The sequence below is a fragment of the Liolophura sinensis genome, chromosome 12, assembly GCF_032854445.1.
Source record: "Liolophura sinensis isolate JHLJ2023 chromosome 12, CUHK_Ljap_v2, whole genome shotgun sequence".
In the NCBI taxonomy this organism is placed as follows: Eukaryota; Metazoa; Mollusca; class Polyplacophora; order Chitonida; family Chitonidae; genus Liolophura; species Liolophura sinensis.
Window position 1 is genome coordinate 23,518,055 of NC_088306.1, and position 25,280 is coordinate 23,543,334.

A 25,280-nucleotide genomic window follows, 5' to 3' on the forward strand; every position below is an offset into this window, starting at 1 on the left:
TGGTGAACATAGGCGGGCGTGGCACTAGCTTTCTTTGAAGACCGTGCATTTGTCTCCACCAATATGGTGTGCATATCTGGACATCACATGTGGGAAAGTTTGTCAGTAACTTGCCGAAGGACGGTTGTTTAACACTGGCACCCCGGTTACCTCCAGCCAGGCACTGACCACATTCATATATGTGAACAATTATTGAGTATAACTTTAAACACCAATCATTTATAAATAAATAAATTAAAACAAAAATTCACACTGTTTTAAAGCTTTGTCGACAAATTTGCTGATTGTTGTTTAATGTTATTACTTGCAGCTCATCCTTTGATGATTGTTTTTTGTGGGAAATTCTCAATACATTTAAGGACGTAACTGCAGTAATTTGTTGAATACGGTTATCATTACAATACTTTAGTTTTCGGTTACAACGTGGTAAATAAAACAAGCCAGTTTCCTGGTACATGCTGACGGGGGGGCCTCCGTGGCTCAGTTGGTTAGCGCCCTAGCGCAGCGCAATGACCCAGGAGTGTCTCACCAATGCGGCCGCTGTGAGTTAAAGTCCAGCTCCTGCTGGGTTCCTTTCCGTGGGAAGGTCTGCCAGCAACCTGTGGATGGTCGTGGGTTTCCCCCGGGCTGTGCCCGGCTTGAATGATGAAAAAATACACATATAATGTTTTTTAAGAATGGTACCACAACGCTCATTATGTGTCTGGAATTTTAAGCCTTTTGAAAATATTCGAATAACTGTAATATGCCTGCTTGCTTCCTTGCATTTTAAGACGTTTTTAGGTAACTTGGCGGTAAATGGAAAAAGAAACTGTAACATCTGAGCTACCCACTAGTGGGCAGAGGGGGAATAGTGTACGAGCCGATTTATATTTTCTGTGGCTTTCTGAACAGCACCGCTTGTATGCTCCAGGTCGCTTAATTGTCACCGTGAGGGCAAGGTTTTATACTGCATTAGTTCTTTCTATTAGTTCTTTCACTGGTAAAAAATTTCTATGCTGCCCACTACGACTGAAAGCGCGCATAAAGCGTATTCATATATCGTACATTTGAGTACAAAGAAGGTCACACCATTAAACCGTGACCAGTGACGGACTTCACCTGTCCGAACTTCAACCCCTGGATTACCTTGTACCGTGCAGCCAAAAAAAAAAGAAGCAGATTTGTGACCCACTTACTGTTACTGGACCAGACCGAGAGTGTTCCATGCCGAACTCAGTTTTATTAGTTCGCAATTGTAACATGTTGCCATTTAATTAACTTATTTATTCGATTGGTGCTTTGCGTCATAATTAATTACTTCTCTCGACCCTGTTGCTACAAGCAAATTTCCTTCTATCATACGTGTGCAAAGACTGGAGTGCTTATCGCGAAATATACATCTTATATATGCTTCTAATAATTTGCTTTCAGCTCAAAGGGAATAGTGCAACGACTGGTTGACCTGTATCAGCATAATGGCTCGGGCGGGGGCGCTTACTTGCCTTTTGTAATGCGTCTCAGTGAAACAGCACTAGATAAAAGAGCGGTAGAAATCCTCCTGCAACAAGGGGGCGCGTTACATGCACTCTAATGATTCTTTCGTCGTTAAATGACAAAAATATTGTTAAGTACGACGTTAAACTCCAAGCACTCACCTACTCACTCTAATAATTTAATTAAATATTCACCTGGCTTATTAGTGTGTTGAACTGAATTCTATATGACGTTAAACAATTATCCAGTAAATACATAAGCTCTACTGGATATTTTCCCTCAGATATGACTACGGGAGGATTCACTTGATCTGATAATGCCTTAATAAGTAGGCCTATAGTATAATTGAACATGAACATAAAGATGCCATATCTTGTAAAATCGATAAAAATTAGTTTTATTAGGTCATACTACATGCAAAACCAAGAGGTAATATTTCTTATTGTTAGATTAATTCTTTCAGTCTGATTTTTCCCCCCAAGTTTTGTCTGTTTGGTTTAGGAAAGTCAGCAAACAAATGAGGCAAATATATTGACGGCAGTCAGACAATAGCGTTTGCGGAGAGAAAACATGAGTAAACGGACTGAACATTGTGAAAAAAAAAACAACAGTTTAACGCGGATAAACATCCAACAAGGATTGGGAGTTGAAAAGGATGATCTGCAGCCAGTCCACTATCCTCAGGATGTGAAGTTGATGTGAACTGTGCTGTTATTTATTGCTGTATTGTTGAACAACCCTCCAAAACATTGAGACGTGACTGAAAACTGGGATTTTGCCATTTGGATGGTATTGCTACTGTTACGTGTAACATTACAGTCGACAGCGTCGGGCATTTGCACTGGGAGTGGCGTGACTGACATGGGAGTATTTTCACTCAACGACATTTTCACTTTCAGTATTTTCTGATAACACACTTAAAGCATACAAGATATTGCTGATTAAACGGCGTTTCAAAACGGACGGTTTTGTCACATAACTCCCTACACTGGATTCATTGCGGTGGCTTGTCATAGACATAACGTCCATCACAGAAACTCCGGCATTAGCAAGAACTGTGGCTGTCGTAGCCCGGACGCAGTGATTCGTGCACCGGCGGCTAAGTTTGGCATCGCGGGAAATATCAGACATCACGGATCCGATCGTTTTGTGACCCATTGGTTGATTGCCATACCATGGTTTGTGGTCAGCTGGGACATTTAGGACAGGCCGTTGAAAGAAAGACTAGCAGGAAGAATTATCAGGTCCGTACGTTAAAAAAAAATTCGTGAAACCATTATTATCTCTTATTGTGTAGCATTCATACGTCCCTATGGGCTTTAAATTATCTGTCACCTGGTAATTTCTCCTTTAAAATAAACGTTAGCTCCGACAGAAAAAAATCGCCACTTTCTTTTAGTTCATATTTGTCGTCTGCTTTATTCAGTGTAAACAACAACCTCTATCCAACCATAGAACTACAATAGACCCGTCCAGAAGTCAAACGCTTCTGTCTCGTGATGAGGGGGATATTTAACGACTCAGATAATATGCACTTGGCACAGAGCCAAGCAGTGCGTTGTATGTAATAAAAAGGAATCGAAGGGTAATAGAATTGCAAACCATATTTGTTGCATTAGAGGTCTAAGTCCTGCCGCCATTGAAGTATCATAACGAAGACACCAGACATGACATTATTGAAATCAACGAGTATTTTAAAGGACAAGACAGCACTGGCTAAAATATATTTCATTCGAAAGCAAGATACTCAAAGTTTTTTAAAAAGTATTATACTTTATTATTTTAATGAGATTTCACAGAAATAATATTTAAGACAAAAAGACAACACTGCATAAATGGCTGGTATGAATCGAAGCAAAAATCTTGAGAATTTCATAATGCGCGACCTAACCTGTGACGTAGCATTTACCCATTCACTCCATAAAGTGACATATGACAACACATAATTACAGCATGAGACATCATTTTGAGATTGTTTACAACGATTTAGTTACATGTAGCCAAAGAGCCATTTCACAAAGTGTTGTGACGCAGGTCTGTATCAGTTACAGACAACCACAGACGTAGAATCAGTTGATTTACAAACCGTGTAATATTCAACGATGATATCACAAATTATGTCAGACAGTAGCATACCGTATCAGACCAAACAGCATCCATCTCCTCAAATTAATTTTTGTCGTTCTTTTCTCCGTTTAGTCAGAGTTAGTGTAAAATTCATTAGGGATGCCGAAGGTTGATGGGAATAAGACGGTATCTCTATGGACAACACTTAAAATTATTTAAAGATCTGATGATGTAATTGTATTCTCTGAATTTATTACAGCTGATAAAAATAAATTTTCTGTTTACATTTTCAACATACAGTTAAATTATTGAAATGCTTCAAGCCGAGGTACTCTCTCTAACGTACGCGATGACTAGGTCAGCATTACTTTGACCTTAGATGCCAATGCTGCATTGAAGCATGTCCAGTGGAATGCCTGTATCAGCCTCAGTGTGCTTGGATTTATTGAGCAGGAATCTAGCTGTACAACAAACCTACTGTAATTATTTAAATAATCAAGTGGGCTCAAAATCACCAGCAACCCCCCCCCCCCCCCCCCTCCCCCCGCCAGAGGCTACGGGCTGAACAGAAATTCCTCGACAGTGGATCTGCAGCTAGGTTATTGAAACAGGGTCGCTAGAGTTCCTTGTAAATGATACAGTTCCAGTTGTGGAAATAATAGTCTTCAAGTTCGTCCTGTTTCCGAGAAAGCTATTTTTCTCACTTGGGCCTTCATCTGCGTAGCCCATAACCTTTATCTGTCATACGCTACTGCTTAGACTATTATACGGAAAATACCTTCTACGTTAGAGAACAAGAGTAAACGTTACGTCACCTTGCCCTCGACAGTTGAGACGTGCTAAAGCTGTGTCAAGACGAAGTTTCACTAATTTTTTCACTAAACGGGCGGACAGTCGCCGTGGTTAGAAAACTAGGTCCAATACTCATGGAACAGTCTAAATGTAATAATATATTGTGAACTAGCCGGCGCTCCGAAATCGCAAAGTTCCAGCGCTATCCAATTTACCCGCTCTACAGATAAAGGGACACAACTCATTTGTGTCTCGTAAACGTAATGTATCGTTGAAAAAGTTTCCATTTTTTTTACAGGTGGTGCGTATTACGTCATCAAAATCCGTGCTTAACGTTTTTTCGTAAAGTTGCTGACAGACATACAAACAGACAAATAAAGGCTGATAAGACAATAACCTCCTGGTGGAAGTAATTAAAACTAACCGGTTAGGTTGCCACAATCGCTTAATTTCCTCTTTCACTAACTAGAGGGTTTACATGATATATATAAAAGATGTAAATACGACTCTCAAACCTTATCTCTTTACCTATATGACTACATTTTTAACCAAGCAAATCAAATTCAACAGACCGGAAATATTATTTATTTCTTCGTGAAACATTAAGACTTCTGTTAAATGTATAAATTGACACAGTCCGACGTTCCGTTAATTAAGAACTCATGTACTCGTTATACTATTTGATGGTTGTAAAATATATATTTCTCTGTTTTTTGTTTCTTGTTTATTGAATGCTCTAGGCATGTTATGGGTAGAGATGTGGGATCTAAAATGTTCTAAGTACAGATACGTCTACTGCGCATTTGGGTACGATCTAATAATTTACTACTTTCAGCAAAAATACTTAAGTCGTTTTCATATTTTATCCGTTACCAAATTCTTCCTCAGTGAATTGACCGGATTGGTTTGTAGGTATTGCGCGTGGTATGTGTAGTAAACTAGACACAAGGGGTTACTTTTCAAGTGAGAAGTCTTGGCAAACAGAAGTGAACAGAAAAAACATGACTAATCCAAGGTGTTGAACGCTGGTATGTTTCTGGTATGTTTACTTTAAAACGCATACAAGTGAGAGAAAGAGCAATTCGTCGTGGATATTTTGCGCGGCTATATCTCGGTTACTCCGAGTTACACGGTGGACATAAAGCGACCTGCCACGCTCTATCGCGAACCTTCTGTGTGTCTTCTGTGTCTTTGCAGTTCCTGGTGTTGCTACAATTAGTTGACCTCTATCGTATAAGTGAAACATTTTTGAGTGTGTCATTAAACACCAATTAGATAGATAAATAAATACAAGTAGTTCATGCATGCCATGAAACCTCTCCCTACCATACTTGATTCTCTTCAAAAGATACTAAGGATTCTAAGGGTTCTAAGGACTCCTTCGTCGTCATATGACTGAAAAATTTTTAAGTACGACGTTAAACCCCAAGCACTGGTTTTTATTTTAGTTTAATAATAATCATTTTTAATTCCAACGACTGAGACATCTTGGACTACAGGGGAAATGTCATAGATTTTTCTCCTGCGGGTGTGAACTGGGCGCAAGGCCTCGACAGGGAATAGATGGTTTTCCTTTATTCAGACAATATCATTATAACAGAACAGAACGAAACCAATAAAGTTGCTGTGATATACATACTTTATTCTGCAACATCCTTAGTTCTTTGTATGTTTCCGGTGCACTGACAGTACGTGTTAAACAACAAACCTGATAATATTCCATGTAGGTATGAAAGTTTTAACGTGCAGTTTACAGGTTTTTATGTTAGTTGATTCTTGAAACACTGAGTAATTATTAAGTAAGTATGCGAATGATTAATTACCAGATTACAAACCAATTAATGCATTCATAGCGTCTTGAGCTTTCCGAAGTTAGATGTTGTTCATGCCGTCAAATCAGTACTGTCACCGCGGGCTTTGATTTGTTTCAAGATTACAGCATTCTTCAGAAAACATCACTTAAAGTGTAAGCTGTAAGGTGTCAAAAATGTAATAGTTTTATGACTTCTGACGTAAAAAAATAATTGTTCAACGTCTGTGTAACACTGAAATGTGTATTGCTGCGTTCGCACTGCTTGTGGGCCCTGATGACACGGAACTAGTGACGGCATTTGGGTGGCCTTGTACGTGCTCTAGCGTTCGTTGAAGACCACTTGTCTTACATCAAAGAGCTGGCCGTATCTTTACGTCACATGTGGGTAACTTGGTCAGTAGTTTGCCAAAGGTCGTTGGTTTAGCCGGGGTACTCCCGTGTCCCCCACTCATAAAACTGACCCCTATCGCGTAAATGGCGAAATTCGTGATCATGGCGTTAAACAACAATCAAATAAATAAATTAATAAATGAAATGTTAAAAATGTGCCCTCGCTTTCCCTTATTAGGAGGTCGCGTTGTTTTCATCTTAAATGACCGACACTTCAAAAAGGAGGTCAAAAGTCAACCAAGATAAATGATTGTGGAATTAATTATCCAGAATTTCTCAAACAGGGCCTGAACTGAACCAGTACTTGTCAAATTAAGTTTATTCAACCCACGAGTGTTTAACTCCGTACTCAAGAATTTCCACTTCTGCGACGGCGCTCAGGTTTATTGATAGGGAAAACGCGCGTATCCAGTAACTCACCGTCTCTCGTCTGTTGTCCCACAAACACCAAAGAGCCTTAACCGAAGGTGGATTCGAACTCGTGAACTCATTGGTCAAGGAACTGATAGCCACAACGAGTTATCGCTTTGAAGAACACGTAAAGTCAAAAATAACACGTGCCTCTAATGAAAGACAACAGAGAAATCAGTTCAGATATACATTTATATTTATTTGTTTATTTATTTATTTGATTGGTGTTTACGCATACTCAAAATATTTCACTTATACGGCGGGGGCCATCAAATACTATTATACCTCGTCTTATTATGACATTCCAAAACGCAAGTATTCACTAATTGGTGATTTTTGAGCTCATAGGTTTTTCACAATATTTTGAGCCGCATTAAGACGTACAAGAATAATTCTAAGGTAGCTCGCCAGTTTTCACTGTGATCAAACTCAGCTTTGTGAAATATGCCGGGAGACAATTCTACTGAGAAAAAAAATGTTTTGATTTGGGTCAAACTCATAAAGGTAAATTTAATTTTTTTGTTTGTTTTAGGACCTTAACAGTTGAAATTGTGGACATAAGATAATGTACACGAAGCCAAAAACTTTTACCACAAGCAAAGTTGTGGTCAGTAATGTACATCTCTGTGGCCAGTAATGTACGAAGAAGCCAAGTGAACCTCTATAGCGAGGTACCCATTGCATACAGATTTGATGAATTGCAAGTATGACTTCATTAATCGAATAGGAAGACTGTTACAATGATGAATCTGTATTCTGTATTATTCTGTGTGATCCACTTCATGGGTACTATAAACATATCAAATTTTATCCGAACAACAGCGTTTCGGAGACTACTTTTGCATAATCTAACCCTTGCAATGTGAACACTTACCGACACTTTCTGGGGAATCCTTGGTAATTTCATCAATAACAGCTTCGTTTTTGCCACCGGAGTCTTTTTCTCTTGTCTTCGTACCCCCTTGGGGATTTTGGTTTTCATTTTGCATATTTACAGCGTTTCTCTTTTCCTTGACAGTGTCATAAGCTCTGTTCACTTTTGATTTTACACATTCATTTCTGAGCGATTCACCTATCTTCTTGTAGCTCTGCTCGTTCACAGAAACATCTAAGGGCCCCTGGACTCCATCGGATTCCAAGTGAGCAGAGAGTTTTGTTAAATCTTTGCAACCATCGTGTTCGAAATCTCCAGACATGTCATCAAAATTTCCATTTACGATACCCGACATTACATTTTGAACAGCTGATCCTGTATCTTTGGATCCTTCCACTGTTTCCTCTTTAATCAGGTCCGCTGACATTGTTTCGATATTTTGCATAATTTCCATCACACAGTTGCCTTACAGACAACTATACACAACTATATACAAGAAATATATAAAATTCGCAACATATCCATTCATTTTAGCCTAAGTCCACCGCCGGAATAGCTTTCCGACATAATTCGCCATTCCACCACTCAGCTGACCTCTGGTTTGTACCTAAAATAGAGCCGGAGAGATGTTAATATATAGTATATACAGTTTGATCACATGATAATAATCCCGCGACATAAAAGGGGTCCATCTTGTATAATCCCGGTCTAAAATCCATGCATGGTTGCTCAAAAACAACAACGCAAAACGTGACGAAGGATGACCTTAATTGAGGTCCTGTATGCCTGGCGGCAAGGCTGTTATATAAATGTAATTCATATTAAATGCTGATTGAGTGTTTCCTCGACTCACTGACCAATGAGGTGCTGCGTTAGTATTCTGGCTCGGTCGCAGTTTTGCTTCAAGACGTTTGTCTGGAATCTAACGATTGGCTGGAGAAAGCTACGGGGTTCTGTACTGTTGTCTACATCATGGATATGGCTTTCATCTAGATTTAAAGGTGAAAACTTCTCAAGTACAGCGTAAGTCCTTTAGTTAATGAATAAATGCTCATGCATATATTAAATTGTCCACGTGTTTAAACACTTTTCCTTAGAAGATTCATCTGTGAATGTGAAAGTATACTTAACAGGGTATACTTTACTTTTCGTACTCGAGAAAGCTAAATATGCCATCTTCTATATATCTGAAACCTTCAGCACTCTGAGATATAATTCACACAAAGGCTATACACATTGGAGTTCAAGATTTCAGTTCTGTAAATAAATACAAATATGACCATTTGTTTTCCATATTTTAATGGGTTGTTACCAAGCAACCATCTTTTCTCAGGCAATATCCTGCGCACAACGCGTTTACAAGTTTTTTCGTCAACTGAACCGTGGACTGTGTGCAGTAAACCACATTCACACGACAGTTAATCTCACAAACAAGATTAACTTTGCCAAACTCATCTAAAAGGTAATTTTTTTCTGCAGCAGTTTTCGCCATGCTCTCATACACAAGAATGTGCAAAATGGCGCAACAATTTAAGCATTTACCTGAATATTTAGAAGAAAACAAAACCTACTGAGATAAATTGGTTAAAGGTTGTATTTCACATATTTTATACGCGTGACCACTGTTCTCGCTGGCCTGATTTTATTCTGCATGCTGTACTCTTTAGTGCTGGAACAAATCCGTCGTGTTGACGAACAAAGCTATTTTACCGCGCTTCCTGGGCCGCTACAAACAATTTTAAGATCATCAGAGGTTCAATTGTTTCAAGGGCGGTGAAACATGAAAGGAACTTTTCCATGCTTCACTGCGGTTGAAGTCTCCTCAACTTCTCCTGCATTTTCGCATTTCCTTCACATGCAAGTGAACAAATTTAAATAGTGTTTTTTAAAACACGAATTGGCCTATGAATATAAGTTAATATCTGTAAAATTCAAATGTAAGAGTTTTAATATAATGAGGGAATGGATGAATGAGTTATGATTTAATGCCACTTTTACAGTCTTGCAGCTATATCGTGGTGAGAACATTTTAAACCGAAAGAAGGAATATGGTTTCCCTATTTTGGAAAGAAAATCTTAATTAACCCATACCTATTCATTGGCATTATTTCCTCCATAACCTGTATTTGGAGACCGTCTGTGGCACGACAGGATTGGCGGTAAGGCACTATGACTAGTGTGGCACTAAGGATGAGGCAGCTTCCGCTTACGTACAACGAGGCATCGTACATCTGAGTGATATCGTACAGAAACCCTGGAATAGTGGCAGAGGAAGTTCGTTTACATCATAGAGAGGATGGAATGGTTTCCATCATAGGCCTACTAAACAAGTTAAACATTTGTTTCTAGTGCACATGAACGGTATTTGTTCACCGCAGGACAAACACATCTGCGTGACCATGTTAAAACATTCGTAATTCGAAACCCTCGGCAGTCAGACGTAGTTCAGTAATTTTGTGCATTGTATAAGATTGTGATATGCTTGAGTCTTTACTTGGGCCCGACGTGGGAAGTAGGAAACCTAATAAAATATACACAGAAGCATTAGTACTTAGCTGAACCCGTATGATGTAGCCGAAGTAATGCTGTATATATTTATTTATTTATTTGATTGGTGTTTTACGCCGTACTCAAGAATATTTCACTTATACGACGGCGGCTAGCATTATGGTGGGAGGAAACTGGTCAGAGCCCGGGAGAAAAGTAACGTTGTAGCATTTGTATAAATGACCATATGCTTTTGTTTACCCACATGTCCAATTTGTTTATAAGCAAGCCCAGTTTACCGACATGCTCAACTTGCACACGTGTCCAATTTGTTTATAGGCAAGCCCCAGTTTACCGACATGCTCAACATGCCCCCATGTCCAATTTGTTTATAGGCAAGCCCAGTTTACCGACATGCTCAACTTGAACACGTCCAATTTGCTTATAAGCAAGCCCAGTTTACCGACATGCTCAACTTGCCCACATGTCCAATTTGTTTATAAGCAAGCCCAGTTTACCGACATGCTCAACTTGAACACATATCCAATTTACCCACAGGCCCAAATTGCCCATATGTCCAGGTTACCGATATGGCCAGTTTGTTAACATGCTCCGATAAATCGCCAACATGTTAGGTTTACCTGCAGACCCAAACAGACCACATGCAAAATATATATCTACAAGTCCAAATGGCCCACACGCCCAGTTTAGGTGCATGTCCTCCTTGCCCACTTCACCAAATAGCCCACACGTCCAGTCTACCTACTTATCTTCATTGCTCACATGTCCAATTTGACTATATGAAAGCCCAGTTTACCTATGTGCCCAGCTTACGCACATATCCAAATCGAACATATATCCAACTTGTCCACACCTGCCACTTCCTCCAAACGCTCAATCTGCCTACCTGCCAGTGGACCACCAGACAGCGTGCCGAGTGCCTCAAACAAGAGAATGTACCCATAAGCGGTGGCGAAGTGTCTCAGTCCGACGATTTGTGCCAGAATAAGAGACAACAATGCGCCAAAACCTCCGGAGAATAGTCCAAACATCACTGCGAAAACCATCTGCATCAGATAATTGCTTGTAACAGGCATGAGCATCACAGAAATTCCAGTCAGGACAAAGGTTATGGCGTAAATATGGAAGGTTCTGTTCGTCAGGTAATGATCAACGACGCCGATGAGCGATCGGGCCAGAAGGTTCGCCAAGCCGACCGCTGACATCAGCATGGCGCTCTTGTTTCCGTCGATTCCCAAGGACTCTCCGTACGCGGGAAGATGGATGTAAATGGTTGCGAGTCCCATGCAGACGAGAATGTTATTCAAACACATGCATACGTAGCCTGGGTTTTGAAACACCGCGCAGTGTAACCCTTGCTGTTGCCGTTCCTCTTCTTTCGCGTCGTCGTTCATGCCGATGGTTTTCGGGAGCTCCATAGGTCGGAATATTGCCCCGAAGGCACAAGTGTTGAGAAGCACACCTCCTAGAATCAACAGCACCCCGCTCCAGTCATAGCTCTGGTACAGCCATCGTATCAGGGCCGGGAATAGGAACTGTCCGAACCCCACCCCTGATGATGTTATTCCAAGAGCTATAGAACGCCGTTTGTCGAAGTAGTGTGTGACCATGGTAACGGATGCCAGAAAACTGAAGCCGCCTCCTATACCTGTGATAATACAAATAATACAAATGAGTATAGTATGGAGAGTAAAAGTAGTAAGAGCAGCGACGACATTCTGACTACTGGCAAATAGTCAAAGGTAACCGGTGAAATCCAGTCCCTTGTAAATTCAGTGAAGGTCATATTCTGTTTTTGTCGGTGCTTAAAAAGAAAGAATTTATACGCCCACTCGGACCATGGCTAGAGCAGAATTAGTTACGACCAATGTAATGATTCACTCCAGGATAAATTTGGTTTCATGTCCAAACAGCACTTCTCTTTGTGGATACTGTGTAAAGCATGCAACCTATAGAGCGCACTCGTGTTTTAAATATTTGTCTGATTTCATAAACGACTATAAACAGGTAAAAATCAACAGTTAATTGTGGACCAGGAATGGCAGAATAGATAGAGAGTAAATCCCAGATGGATACGTCTTAATGCAAAATTTGTGCGATCGTACATGCAATTCTTCTAAATAAACGAGTTGAAGACAAAATAAGTTTTATTTATTTTGTATTGAAAACAAAAGGAGAATATGGACACCCCTAGAATAAATGACACGTGGTTACAACACAACATGAGGCTTTGAATTCAAATTCTGCTTAATTGATAATTTTATAATTTCATGCAAAGGGAGAAGGTCATCAAAGTCAACACTAAGTACAGCATTCTATAGCTCGTATGTTTCAATGAATCTGTCATACGGGAAGAGTATGATTCATGGAGTTGTTTCCCTTGGACTGCCTACTCTCGTCATCCACGAATATAACGACTACACCAGTGGTATATGTCTGAATTAAGTTTACGACAGTGACGCCTAAAAAATTGCAGAAGACCCTATCTGCAACCTATCTGTGACCATCTGCAACCTATTTGTTCTAGATTAACTGTTTATGCCGTAAATCTTTTACTATGATATAAATTGTCGGCAAACTGAGTCAAACAAACAAATAAACAAAGAAGCAATCGAATGCGATGGTCTCTTACCGGACACAACGCCGAGAGAGAAGTAGAGGAAGTAAATATTTGGAGAGAAGAAGCTGAGGACAAGTCCTGATGATGCCAGAATTCCTCCAACAATTGTTGTAACTCTGCATCCGTATTTGTTGATAAACACAGCTGCCACAACCCCTAAAGGAAAAACGAAAAACCACGACGGACTAAAAATGAACAGTGTAACTGTACGGATGAAAACCAGTCTCCATCCAGGTCGTATACAAATGTTTCCGATTTTGGGCCTTCTGTTTAGAGCAGAATATACCACACCTCGGGGTGTGCCAAAATTTTAAATAAATATAGTTCCGTCTGAATGGCAAACACAATGATTTTCACCTACCCGTCTGGGTTCACCTGAAAAGTCAGAATCTGTGAGGAGATTGGAAGTGGACGTGAAAGATGGTCTTCATTTCCGAAAATAGTCTGGCGCTCCTCACTGTCTTGAACACAAACATAGAATTCCAAAACACATTCTTTTCACTTTGAGTTAACGGAATTTTTCTCCCAAACCATCTGGCCCATTGTCGGAAAGGTCTGAAGCACCGAGCTCTATATTTGGCATTATACCTGCATGTAATGTGAACAGATTCGTTACTGAATATATATGAACAAGTTAAATGGCAAATCAGAACAAAGCAAAAAATCCAAACGCATTTTGGCAAAATGATTTTGCAAACAGGAGACAATGAGAGAGATTTCCATAAAGTATTCAAATCAATCAAAGAACAAGAACGCCGTTCGTGTGTCTCTTGCAAGCTTTAGATCATTTCTACCAAAGCGGTCAGAACTTAACGTCGCACAGTAAATTAGTCCGTAATGACCATCGTAAATCTGAAATAAAAATTAAAATTTCAAGATAACATAAGTATACATTAGGCCTGAGACACAGATGGTTTCTTTTGTTATTTTCAGGCTGTTCTGAAGAATATTTTATGTGACGGAAGTCATTTTAATGGATGGGGGAAACACTGTTGTAAACCATCGACCTCTGGCAAATTGCTGTTGAACTTTTCCACAGGGCAAAGACAATGTGTGTGACATACTGATGGAAGACTGGTGGCGTCCGGTGACTTTAATGAAAACAAAACAACATAAACACCCATGCGAACGCGGTCGACCGTTTATTGCCACCAGAAATAGAAGTTCCCAGAAACAGTGGCGGTTGTGGAATCTCGAGGATCTGGTGTTGCAACTGTCCCGCCCATAACAGAAGCAATAATTACTCTATTATTTTAAACTACGGACAATATAAATATGAATGGCCTTACTTATTCTTGGGTAAATACTACTTTATTATAAATAAGTGTGCCCTACAGTGGAAGGTCGGACAGCAACCTGAGGATAGTCATGTATGTTCCCTGGACTCTGTCCGAAATTCCCTCATCATAATGCTGACCACCATCGTATAAGGGAGGTATTCTTGAGTACGGCGTAAAACACCAATCATAAATAAATAAATCAGTGTTGTTTGCAGAACACAAGAACAATGAAAAAGAAGCAGGCAATTTAACTACCAATAAGGATGAATGAAAGAGTGTTTACAGGCCTTTTTAGATAGCTGTCAAGCAAATTTAAACCCAGAACACCAGTCTCCTTCGAACATCGTGGAAACTAGATTTAGAGATGAAATTACTGGATAATGTGGGGTCAGCCGCACTCTGGGAAAGAGATTTTTCTACAATCCACTGCTTCCATTGTTTTCGGGAACAGTATTACAGGGAGGTCAACGGCGATTTCATGTGTGATCTTGCATAAAGTTCACTAGTCTTTCTACCTATGTGACACATGACACGAAATTGCCAAAGGACGTAGGCTTACTGCTAACAGTTTACCCCATCCTTAAAACAGATCGCAGTAAAACTGAAATTATCTTTATTGATTTGGTTGGGGTTTTACGCTGTGCTCAAGAATATTTCACTTATACTTTCAGCAGAAAAGCGGGCAGAGTTGTGGGGAAAACCACACCTTCCTGTGTTCAGATGTATAAACAATGACACGTACATGTACAATCGCATTCTGGATTATTTGTTCATTTTTCAATATTCATTTCTTTGTTACACATGTACACGTATATATGCCGTGTTCGCCAATTATTATAAGTATGTAACACAATACCTTCTATACTTAAATCAGAGTTAGTACGATACATACATTTTATTTGATTTCATTCCCGTAAACTGTTCATTCATACAGATAACGAAATATGTTGGTCCACGCTGTATAATAACTGTGCTGTGCGAAATACCGTAATAGCTGTTCGTGGGAAGGGAGATAACTCGCATAACCATTCACTGCATAATCTTACACTGTGGAGTAATGCTTGCTAATAAACTTTTTGTATGCTTTCCATTGTCAAGGTGTTCATCTGTGTCATAGACTGTCACGGTAATAAATGGACTAAACCAAACATCAGTTGCACTCGTCCTTCTTCCTACGGTCACACGTGGATCTACCGCCCCAGAAATCGGACGCTCTACAAACTGAGCTATTGGGGCCGGTCGCCGGTGATCGTATTGGAGAGAAGCTCGTGAATAATTGTGGTGCCGTAGCGCGCTAACCAACCGGCCATGGAGATCTCCGTATTGAAAGTATAACATTCTTGAGCATGGCGTTACATAGCAACTAACTAACTAACAAACTAACTAAATAAATAATAAATAAATATGTAAGAGCGTTTCAGAAAATAGAATGGATAACTTGAAACATGGTAAATACCGAAGGCGGATGCAGGGACATCCAGTGATCTGGCAATAAATATAGAGGACCGAGTAAAATTTGACATGCATCCATGCATTTATCTACCACACTTTCAGTTGAAACTGTATGTATACCTGTAGTAGATCACAAAGTTTGACCATAGCAGTTTAAGTGAAAAATATATTTCACATATTTGCACTATACGATTAAGGGATATCTCCAAAGAAATTCCAAACGGATCCAAAAAGGCCAAAATATGAAATTGGTAGGTAAGACAATTTTGGAACTCACAGATGTTCATAAATATAAAAAGGACAGCACTCACCAGAGGAAAGCATATTTGCAAATAGCAAAGTTCCAACCCAGGAGATGTCCAGCGCAGGATCATCAAAAGTGTCCAAAAAGATGGCATTTAATACACCCGTAGACCATGAAAAGCCCAGCGACAAAATATGGACCGTGAAAGCCGCGGCGGTGACAAGCCATCCCCATGGCTGCTCCACGCTATTGTTGTCAGTGGTTCTTGACATCTTTTTATCAGTTACTGATCTGAGGGAAAAAAAAAAAAAATTGAAGTTTTTTTCTCCCTTCACTGGCTAATATGGAAAACCACTCACACTTTTACAAATTCTGCACAAACAATACCTTCCCAATGCAATGACGTAATGTGGCCACAGAGTGTACCAAATCCATGTTGTCCAAAACGATATCACACCACTTCCGTGAAACAGTGTCCTTTTTTGACATAATGTGATAGACAGACTGAATTTAAAAGCCACAGAGTGTACGAACTGCATGTTGTCCAAACCTATATCACACCATTGTACTGAAACAGGGTCTGCTGGTGAAACCGTAGCAATGTGCTCCTTGTCTGACATCAAATGCACCAGAGTAAAGATACAGAGCTACGATATTGATATTTGCTTCATGCAGCGCTGTTTCAGCTTCTCTCAGTAAGCCCCAGGAGGTAAGGGTCCCTTTCTCAAGAACGTTGCACACTGATGATCTTTCGTAGACATCCAGGGTGTTTCACACTTGGGCCACATTAACGTCATTGCCTCGGGATAAAAAAACAAAAGCTGAACTACTGACCCGATATACAGATTGACAAGTCAACACAATCTAAAAATTTCTTCTAGGAGTACCCCAGGCTAGGGGCTGTATAAAAATCGTGCAATATCAATATCGCCGCTGTGTTCATAGCAATTAGAATGTCATTTAGACACATTCTCTTGCTTTATAGCAGGATGTTATGTACAATATCATTGAAGACGTATAGCACAGTGGGAAAAACCAGGGCAGTGACCACAGTGTGACAGACCTATAGCTCAGAGAGTAAAACCAGGGCAGCGACGACAGTGTGACAGACGTACAAAACGGAGAGTAAAACCAGAGTACCGACGACAACGTGACAAGCGCACAGCATAGAGAGTAAAACCAGAGCAGCGACGACACTGTGATAGGCGTACAGCACAGAGAGTAAAACCAGAACAGCGACAACAGTGTGACAGACCTACAGCTCAGAGAGTAAAACCAGAACAGCGACGACAGCATGACAGACGCACAGCACAGAGAGTAAAACCAGAACAGCGACGACACTTTGACAGACGTACAACAGAGATAAAAAAACAGAGCAGCGACGACAGTGTGACAGACGCACAATACAGAGAGTAAAACCAGAGTAGCGACGACAGTGTGACAGACGTACAGCACAGAGAGTAAAAACAGAACAGCGACCACAAAATAAAAACCAGAGAAACGACGACAGTTTGATAGGCGGCTAATGGTCACAAGTAACCGATGAAGTACGAACTCGTATCAATTTACCACAGGATTTTTTTCTAACCGTTCATGTAAATGTGTAAATAGTAGCAATTTACACGCCTTCTAGCACCATGGCTTAAGCTGATTTAGGAAAGAAAGGGCAGTGCTGTTAACTGAAATTTATTACAGGTTATTTATTTATTGGTCTAGAATTACTAAAAAAATTCACACATATGAACATTTCAATGTTTTAATATAAAATGGTAAGTATTGAATTTTTACACATTGGATTATTACACAACTATGTCCCTCCAACGTTTTTGGAAACAGCTGAGTCAGCTTCATCTTCTGTGTAACTATCTCCTGTTAAAAGCATCTGTGTTTGTAAGAAATTGCTATGCTAAGTTTATTAATGAAATTGGTCTTCTGGAATTCCACCTTGGATATTGTTTTATCGCTTAGTAGCCTGAGCAATGATTTCGATTTCTTGGAATACTACCTAATTTTTCTTCAATGTGTATTTTTTTCTCCTCAATGTGCTGTTCATTTTTTAAATTTGATTACTTGGAGGGGGGGGGGGCTTGTCGGCATTTAAAAACAAAGTTTACATAAAACGTTTCCACGCCAACGGCTGTAGACTATGGGCTACCCGAATTCACTGCTCGACTCAGATGTGTGTCAGTGCAGTGTACTAAGACCTATTAAGATACTTATTATCATTCTGCTAGAGCAGCCGTCGGAATAAAATGGCTAGACGTGAAAAATACGAAATGCTATACTTTATGTAACTTCAAATGAAAACAGCAGTTTCTACTCTGCCTGTATCGAATGTTCTGAGTGTTTTTAAACCAGTAGATTTTGCGTGCAATTTGCCACCATTTAAGTATTTACATGAAGAATCAGAGAATAAAACCTTATCTGATGTAAATTAGAAAGAGGCTTGATTTCACCGGTTACGTGAGACTGTTTGCCAACTATTACACTGTAGTTGCTGCTCTAGTTTTACTCTGTGTGTTGTAGTCTTTCATATCACATGGAGTTCGCTGATGGTAATTTCTATCCACCAATATCATACAAAGCCACTCGGCGTGCTACGCGGGAGAATAGTTCGTCAGTTAGTTGCCAACGGTCATTGGTTTACTTCAGGCACACCAGCAATTGCCATCCTGAAAATTTACTACCGTCGTGTTTGTAAGTTTTTTTGCAGAATACGGTATTTTTTATAAGTACCATTCAATAAATCAAATGTAACTTTAATGGGCAAAAAAGGCATATACGTAGTTTTAATCTAGGCAACCGTCACAACGTCAGCCAAATATATTTATCGTGAGCGAGAATAGTAGTCATTACAGCGGATACGTTGTTAGCGGGTTGTCGCCGGTGGCCGGAAACGCTCTCGTACATGAAGATAATCATTTCAGTTCTGCACAGACAATGGACACAGGCAACACATACGTAAGCTACCGTTCGGAAAAATAGGAGATGGGGGGAATGAAAATTATGAAATCACGTGAGATCAGTCAGCATGGACGATGTATTGGGAAGTACATGCTCTTGAAACTTCGATAAGTAAGCACTTACCTATGGATTTATAGTTTCTCGAAGATGTATATGCACCCATGAACAACAACCAAAGCTGCATTTGCATTGGATTTATGGACAAACAATTGCATTTCTGTTCATGATCTCTGTTACACTCCTTACAAAGGAATAATTACAGACCAGTGACGTTTAATAAACTGTGATTAACATTTTTGGACCTAATTCTGCTTAAGTCATGGTGTTGAGAGGGCGTGCAACTTTCTACTATTTAAGTATTTACATGAATAACTAGAATAAAACGCTAACTGAGGTGAACTGACAAGAGGTCGGATTTCACCGGTTGTGTGTGACCATTTGAAAATTATAACACTGTCGTGGCTGCTGTGGTTTAACCCTGCAACCTAATACATATCCTATCAAACTGCGATGCGTGATTCGATCAGTATTCAAAAATGTTTCCCTGTGCTGACAACGATTGTCCTATTGTGAGAAAAAAAAAACGAACATGCAGAAATTTGCAGGTATCGCCAAGTACCTGGCATAACATGTAGGGTCGATTGGTCGCCTAAAACGATTCGGCCTTGAAGCAGAGAAATGATCCATACAACAAAGGGCCAATCAGTATACCTTTTATCCACACAAAACCAGATGTAACAACATTCATACAAGCGACGTCATTGCCAAGCCTGCCTCGGTTGTCTCTGTCATAAAAAAAAACCCTTACAAAATTTAATCGACGTCAACCCTTGAACAGAAAGTTTGTTTTTTTTTTAGACTGCAAAGAAAATATTCTCGCAATGCTTAATAATTAGGCGAGACAATGAACAGATTAAAAAGTAAGACTTTTTAATGTACCCATTAAATGCAGTTTGTACCGGTAGCTCAACAGAAAAGTATTATTGTCTTGTTTTATAAGAAAAAAAGATGCCCCCTCAGGCATACCCATGTTGAAGTAGATGCATTCCGTAAGCTTTCTGAAATGCCCAGCTCTCATTATTATTATTTTACAACGCAGTTTATGTCTATGTCTGTGTTTAACAAAAAAAACAGAGCGATGTTTGGTCATAAGCTGTAAAGCATTTTTTAAAAAGTGCGTCCAGATTGTGACGCATTCTTTAAAAGTGCGTTCAACTGTGACCCGCTCTCTTAACGTAGATCCATAGATGCACTTTTGAAAAATGCATCATCGCTTGTGACCCTACATCGCTCTTTTTGCAAATATAAAGAAGAAGAAGAAGTAAACAGCCGCCAAATACAAGAACAACCACAACACAGTGATCCGATAGAACAACTCATCGCCGCTGATAGCAGCTCTCCAAATACATCTTTTGGTAACATGAAAAACTAAAGAGCTACATGTATTAAAAAACATGAAATATGTAGGAGTTGGAACAGTAACAAATGATACCAGTGATGTTCTAATAGACATGCATCCATATAGTACCAATAGCCAATTCCACTCAGCTGTATATTTTTTTCCACTTTATCAAACTTAAATTATTTTATGCTCTAGGAATTTCATCCAGCTTGGTAATTAGCCTTACCTGGGATTTAAGCTTGTTGTGCTTTCGCTTAATTGAAGACGAATCAGTGTTATGATGCTATGGAGCTAAATGTAAATATTTCTCAAATGAGAACATTTGGCCTAACCAATCAAGAGGATAGGACTTTTACAAGTAATCAAAAATAGGGCCAGCTGACATTTTGCCCTAACCAGTCAAGAAGATAGGATTTTTACACGTAATCAAAAATAGGGTAGCTGACATTTTGCCCTAACCATTCAAGAAGATAGGATTTTTACAAGTAATCAAAAATAGGGCCAGCTGACATTTTGCTCTAACCAATCAAGAAGATAGGATTTTTACAAGTAATCAAAAATAGGGCAGCTGACATTTTGCCCTAACCAATCAAGAAGATAGGATTTTTACAAGTAATCAAAAAATAGGGCAGCTGACATTTTGCCCTAACCAATCAAGAGGATAGCATTGGTGTTCTTCTGCATACACATGTACACGCTTTGTGTCCAACTGTACATATTTACCTACTTTCTTGATTGTTGTTTATCGCAGACGATGTCGGAAACCGGAATGCCCGGGATAAACCATCGACCTTTGGCATGTCACTGACAAACTTTCCCACGTTTGACGTACAGGTATACATATCATACTGGCCGAAAAACATCAACGAACGTTAGACTACAAACAGCTCCGCGAACGCCATCGATCGCTCATTATCAACCTCACCAACACAGAGAGTGATAGAATCAACAAATCAACAGCCCATTGCTGGATTTGAACCCAAAGAATATGACCTAGCGATTCAGAGGGAAGCAGCTTAACCACGTGACGTGCTCACGTGGTATGAAGTTATAAACATGGAGTTCACCTTGGCAACAAAATGCTGCGACCTCATCTTCAGATGTAACAGTTTAAAATAGTGTCCCTGTGAAAAGTGCCAAACGCGCGCTTTGATATATAACACAATGCCAGCCCATATGGTTTGTTATGTATTGTTTTTTTTTAAGGTAAAGGACTATATTAAAAATGGTAGTATAGTAAAAGGTAAGTAAACTAAATTAGCCCTCACCCCAACCACCATTACTATCCCTACCTTCCTCGAGAAATATTATGGATAACATTCATGCAAAACGCTCCACGTAGTTAACTGACAGCCATGAGACGACAGCAACAACTGTTCTTTCCGAAAATATGCTGCCGACAGATTCACTCTCGTTCGTTGAGGACTTAGAAATCACTCTTCTTTCAGCTGAAGCTATTTTGTACTTGTACACCGAATCACCTCATACACAATAAGATCTACCGGTACCGTTATAGCCAACGTTGACGTCACCCTGACTGTAATGGCCGCCTCTGGTTCCACAGTGTGCTCGTAATAAGCAGGTCACGGTGGTGTGGAATGTTTTAATTTGTAACTGTATCAACATCCTTTACTTTGCACTCGCCAAGGTTCTCAAGTTCAGTGCGCATATGTTTTTAACTCGGCGTGGAAGGTTAATGTAAAAAACCGTTATCCTATGGATCCTGGAAGTGCACACACATGAGTAGGCACATGTGTATGTTTTCAGTTTACCCAATGTGTTTAACGGGATCGACACTGTATATGTCACTTCCCTTTCACTCAGTCGGCTTAACACGAGATTTTATGTTGATTTATGTCAGTTAGAATTAACCGAGTTAAATCAAAAATATATATACCCACTACCATGACCATCAAATGGAAAAAAAACTCCCAAGACCTTTAGACATTGGGAATATTCATTCATTCTTATCATTTTTTAACACTTTAGAACATTGTTGGGGGGGGGGGGGGGCTGTATGAAAGCTCTAAATGAATTACTATTGTAGTATTAGCATATTTAAATGGAAACGCAATATGCAAGTCACCGGACTCTGTCAGTTCTTGTATATGGATCTAAAATCAAGAAATCGTATCCTCGAAACTCAACACATTATTTAAACATATTGTCGTATTTATACCGGAGATTTTTGGCTAAAAAAATCCATATTTACGAAGAATAACTCAAATTATTGTCTTTCAGTAAATATCAGACTCGTACCGGTAAAATTTATAGTACTATTAACATGACTGTAAAGTTTGAAAAAGTTATAACGCGACACGCTTTATAGAGTTTAGGAATTGTACTACTGATTTTACAGTAACACATTTTGTGAAGGTAACTATGTGGGATATTCTAAGATATTCTAAAATATTCTAACAATTCGATTGGTTTTGCCCTGATCGGTTCTATGGGAAAAATATCCTCTGTCAAGCCTCTGTAAAGTTACTTTTGGCTAACATTTCAATGGAGTATGATACACCTGATTCCGTAAAACTATATTCCAGGTCAAAGTGATCAAAACGCATCTTTCTATGACATTTGTTCTGCGGTCTCTAGATATTCTGCCATTGAGTAAAGGAAACCATTTCATTTTCTAACGAACTTTGGCCAAACCAAAACCAAACATATTCTGTTGACGATTTGTGGTTATTAGGTTATTTTGTCCATGCAGATTAATCGAAATGCCTTATCCCGGATAGACGTAAAACTGTCTGACTCAGACGAAAACTGAGTGATATAGTTGCTCAGGGAATATACATAAACTTTAGTTTCTGTGACGAGTTAACTGAGTTTAACAAGAGTAAGTTTCAGTGCTTCACAGTATACGAGCAACACAGAGGGCAAGCTGCAAAGGGAAAGGTCACGTTCTCGCAGGCTTCTTTAAAGAACTAGCATGCCCGCTTCACGTTCAGAGTTTTAGCCTGGATCTATGGGCCTGTTTCACGATTTAAAAAAAATACATCACATAGACTAAAACCAGAATAGCGACGACGGTGTGATAGTTGGTAAATGGTCACACGAAACCGATGAAATACGGCCTCTTGTCAATTATGAAAAGCCATTTTGTGCATTAGCCCGAGCATGTAAACTAAATTATTCTTAAATATGTGTATCAGACCGATAATTTTGATCGCTGATTCCATGCTGTCGTCTAACAATTTTGGCCATCTTTCAGCATTCTCCTTCTTAATCAAATATGTTGGTTTTTAAAGAGGATTAAGATTTTGGACGTCAGCCCAAAATAGCTGTGCAAACGCAGGTGGTGGCCCACAAGCTACACAATGGCGAAGGCGCTTTCCTCATACTCGTATGTAGTTTAAGTTAGACGTAAAATATAATTTCTAGTGGAACAAAATTTCTCATCCTTTCACTGCGCTTAGCGTTCTCCTTGTCCGAACTTTAAGACATCAGTTAAGGTTTATTGCAAGGAACAATATTTGAACCCATAATGTTGGATCCGAATCGGCATTGCGCTGCGAAGGGTACCCCATTAAAACGGTATTTCACTGTGACATGTATAACGTATTCCGCACGTTGACCTTTGACTGCATGGTGAGGTTATGTGGTTATAACTCTGTCAGTCGCCGCTGGGGACAATCTATTGACCTAGTTGGCTATATAAGAAAAGACCACCAGCTTAGAAAACACATAAATCCTTTAATACCAAAATACAGTTTCACGGTTTCGCGTTTGAACTGTAAATAAAGTCACGTGGTGCTGCTTGACTATTCAATAAGCGAGGTTCGGTTGTGTGAGCGTTGGCATAGCCAGTTCTAGCGCTTTCCGATATAATGAATGTTTGCATATACGTCCCAAAGAGTGACCGACCTTACATCGTGACACTTTAAATTCATGTATATGAGGTGAAAGCATATCTCTTTAAAGTAACGATAAAAATTTTCTTTGTCCTAATTTTTAAATCCTATAATGCTGATGTAGTATGCATGAATATACTGCACTCGGACCACTTGCAAAGACCATGCTGCATGTGCGACTACACCAATGTTGCTTCGTTCAACACGAAAGGAAACACACGCTTTAATAAACGTGCGAAATATACGCGCATAAGTTACCTATTCGGACGGAGCACCATATGATTTATTTATTTGATCTGTGTTTTACGCGGATAGATGCGCGCATGTATTATAAGTGTTCGGATGGAGTTGTTGCTGTAACATCCGGCTAAACACTATTCATCCTACCTGCATTCTCTATATATAATATATAGAGCTTGTTAATGATTAGATTACATGAAGGAAGCCTAATTATATGCCCTAACAGAAACAGACAGAACAATATACAATTTAAAACCATCACAAATCTCACCTTGTCGCAATTCCGTTGAAGTCTGAACTACTGAATGATAAATTTTACGCATGTATAGGTATATGGACGACTGCTCTGTTGTTGAAAAATCCACACTCTCCGTGAACCGGCTTGCTCCGTCGTAAGTGGACCATAAACCCGATGGATAATCCGACCAGAGAATATCAACTATTCAGGTCACTGGAGAGTTGCTCAGGTTCCGTGGAGAATTTTAGTACGGAAAACGATCGTGGAAAATCTCCTCGTGTCAAGTGTATACCAGGCATGCATAGAAACTGCAAAAGGTCTGACGGTATCAAGTAAAAAGGTGCAAGAGCTGACCACAGAACAGTATGTTGTGTTCTTGGTACTTTGCAGGTCACAACTGTGTTGATGCACGCTATAGGCAGCCACGCCACCTCAAAATGGGGGGAAAAACTCCAACTTGGCTAATGCGACGCAGAGTGGTGGTGTATTCAACACGTACGAATCACGCCGCTTATTTATACCGAGTTTAACCTTTTAAGATACCGTACGAAAATAGATTTAGTTTACTAGCGCAGTAATTTGTGTGGTATGGTTTCCTCTTCAATATATATTCGCCGGAATGCATTTTATATGATATAGTAACTACATAAAC

The 25,280-nt window shown here is 39.6% G+C and overlaps 1 protein-coding gene across 1 annotated transcript; it reads right to left on the bottom strand.

The window, feature by feature from the left end:
• Positions 1 to 7,177: 7,177 nt before the first annotated feature.
• Positions 7,178 to 24,990, bottom strand: LOC135479808 (monocarboxylate transporter 9-like). Its single transcript, XM_064759714.1, has 6 exons — positions 24,662 to 24,990; positions 15,995 to 16,218; positions 12,964 to 13,107; positions 11,218 to 11,979; positions 9,915 to 10,077; positions 7,178 to 8,430 (listed from the first exon to the last, which is right to left on the bottom strand). The coding sequence occupies exons 2-6, from the start codon at positions 16,197 to 16,199 to the stop codon at positions 8,409 to 8,411; spliced, it is 1,296 nt and encodes a 431-aa protein (XP_064615784.1). The 5' UTR covers positions 16,200 to 16,218; positions 24,662 to 24,990; the 3' UTR covers positions 7,178 to 8,408.
• Between the last annotated feature and the right edge of the window lie 290 nt (positions 24,991 to 25,280).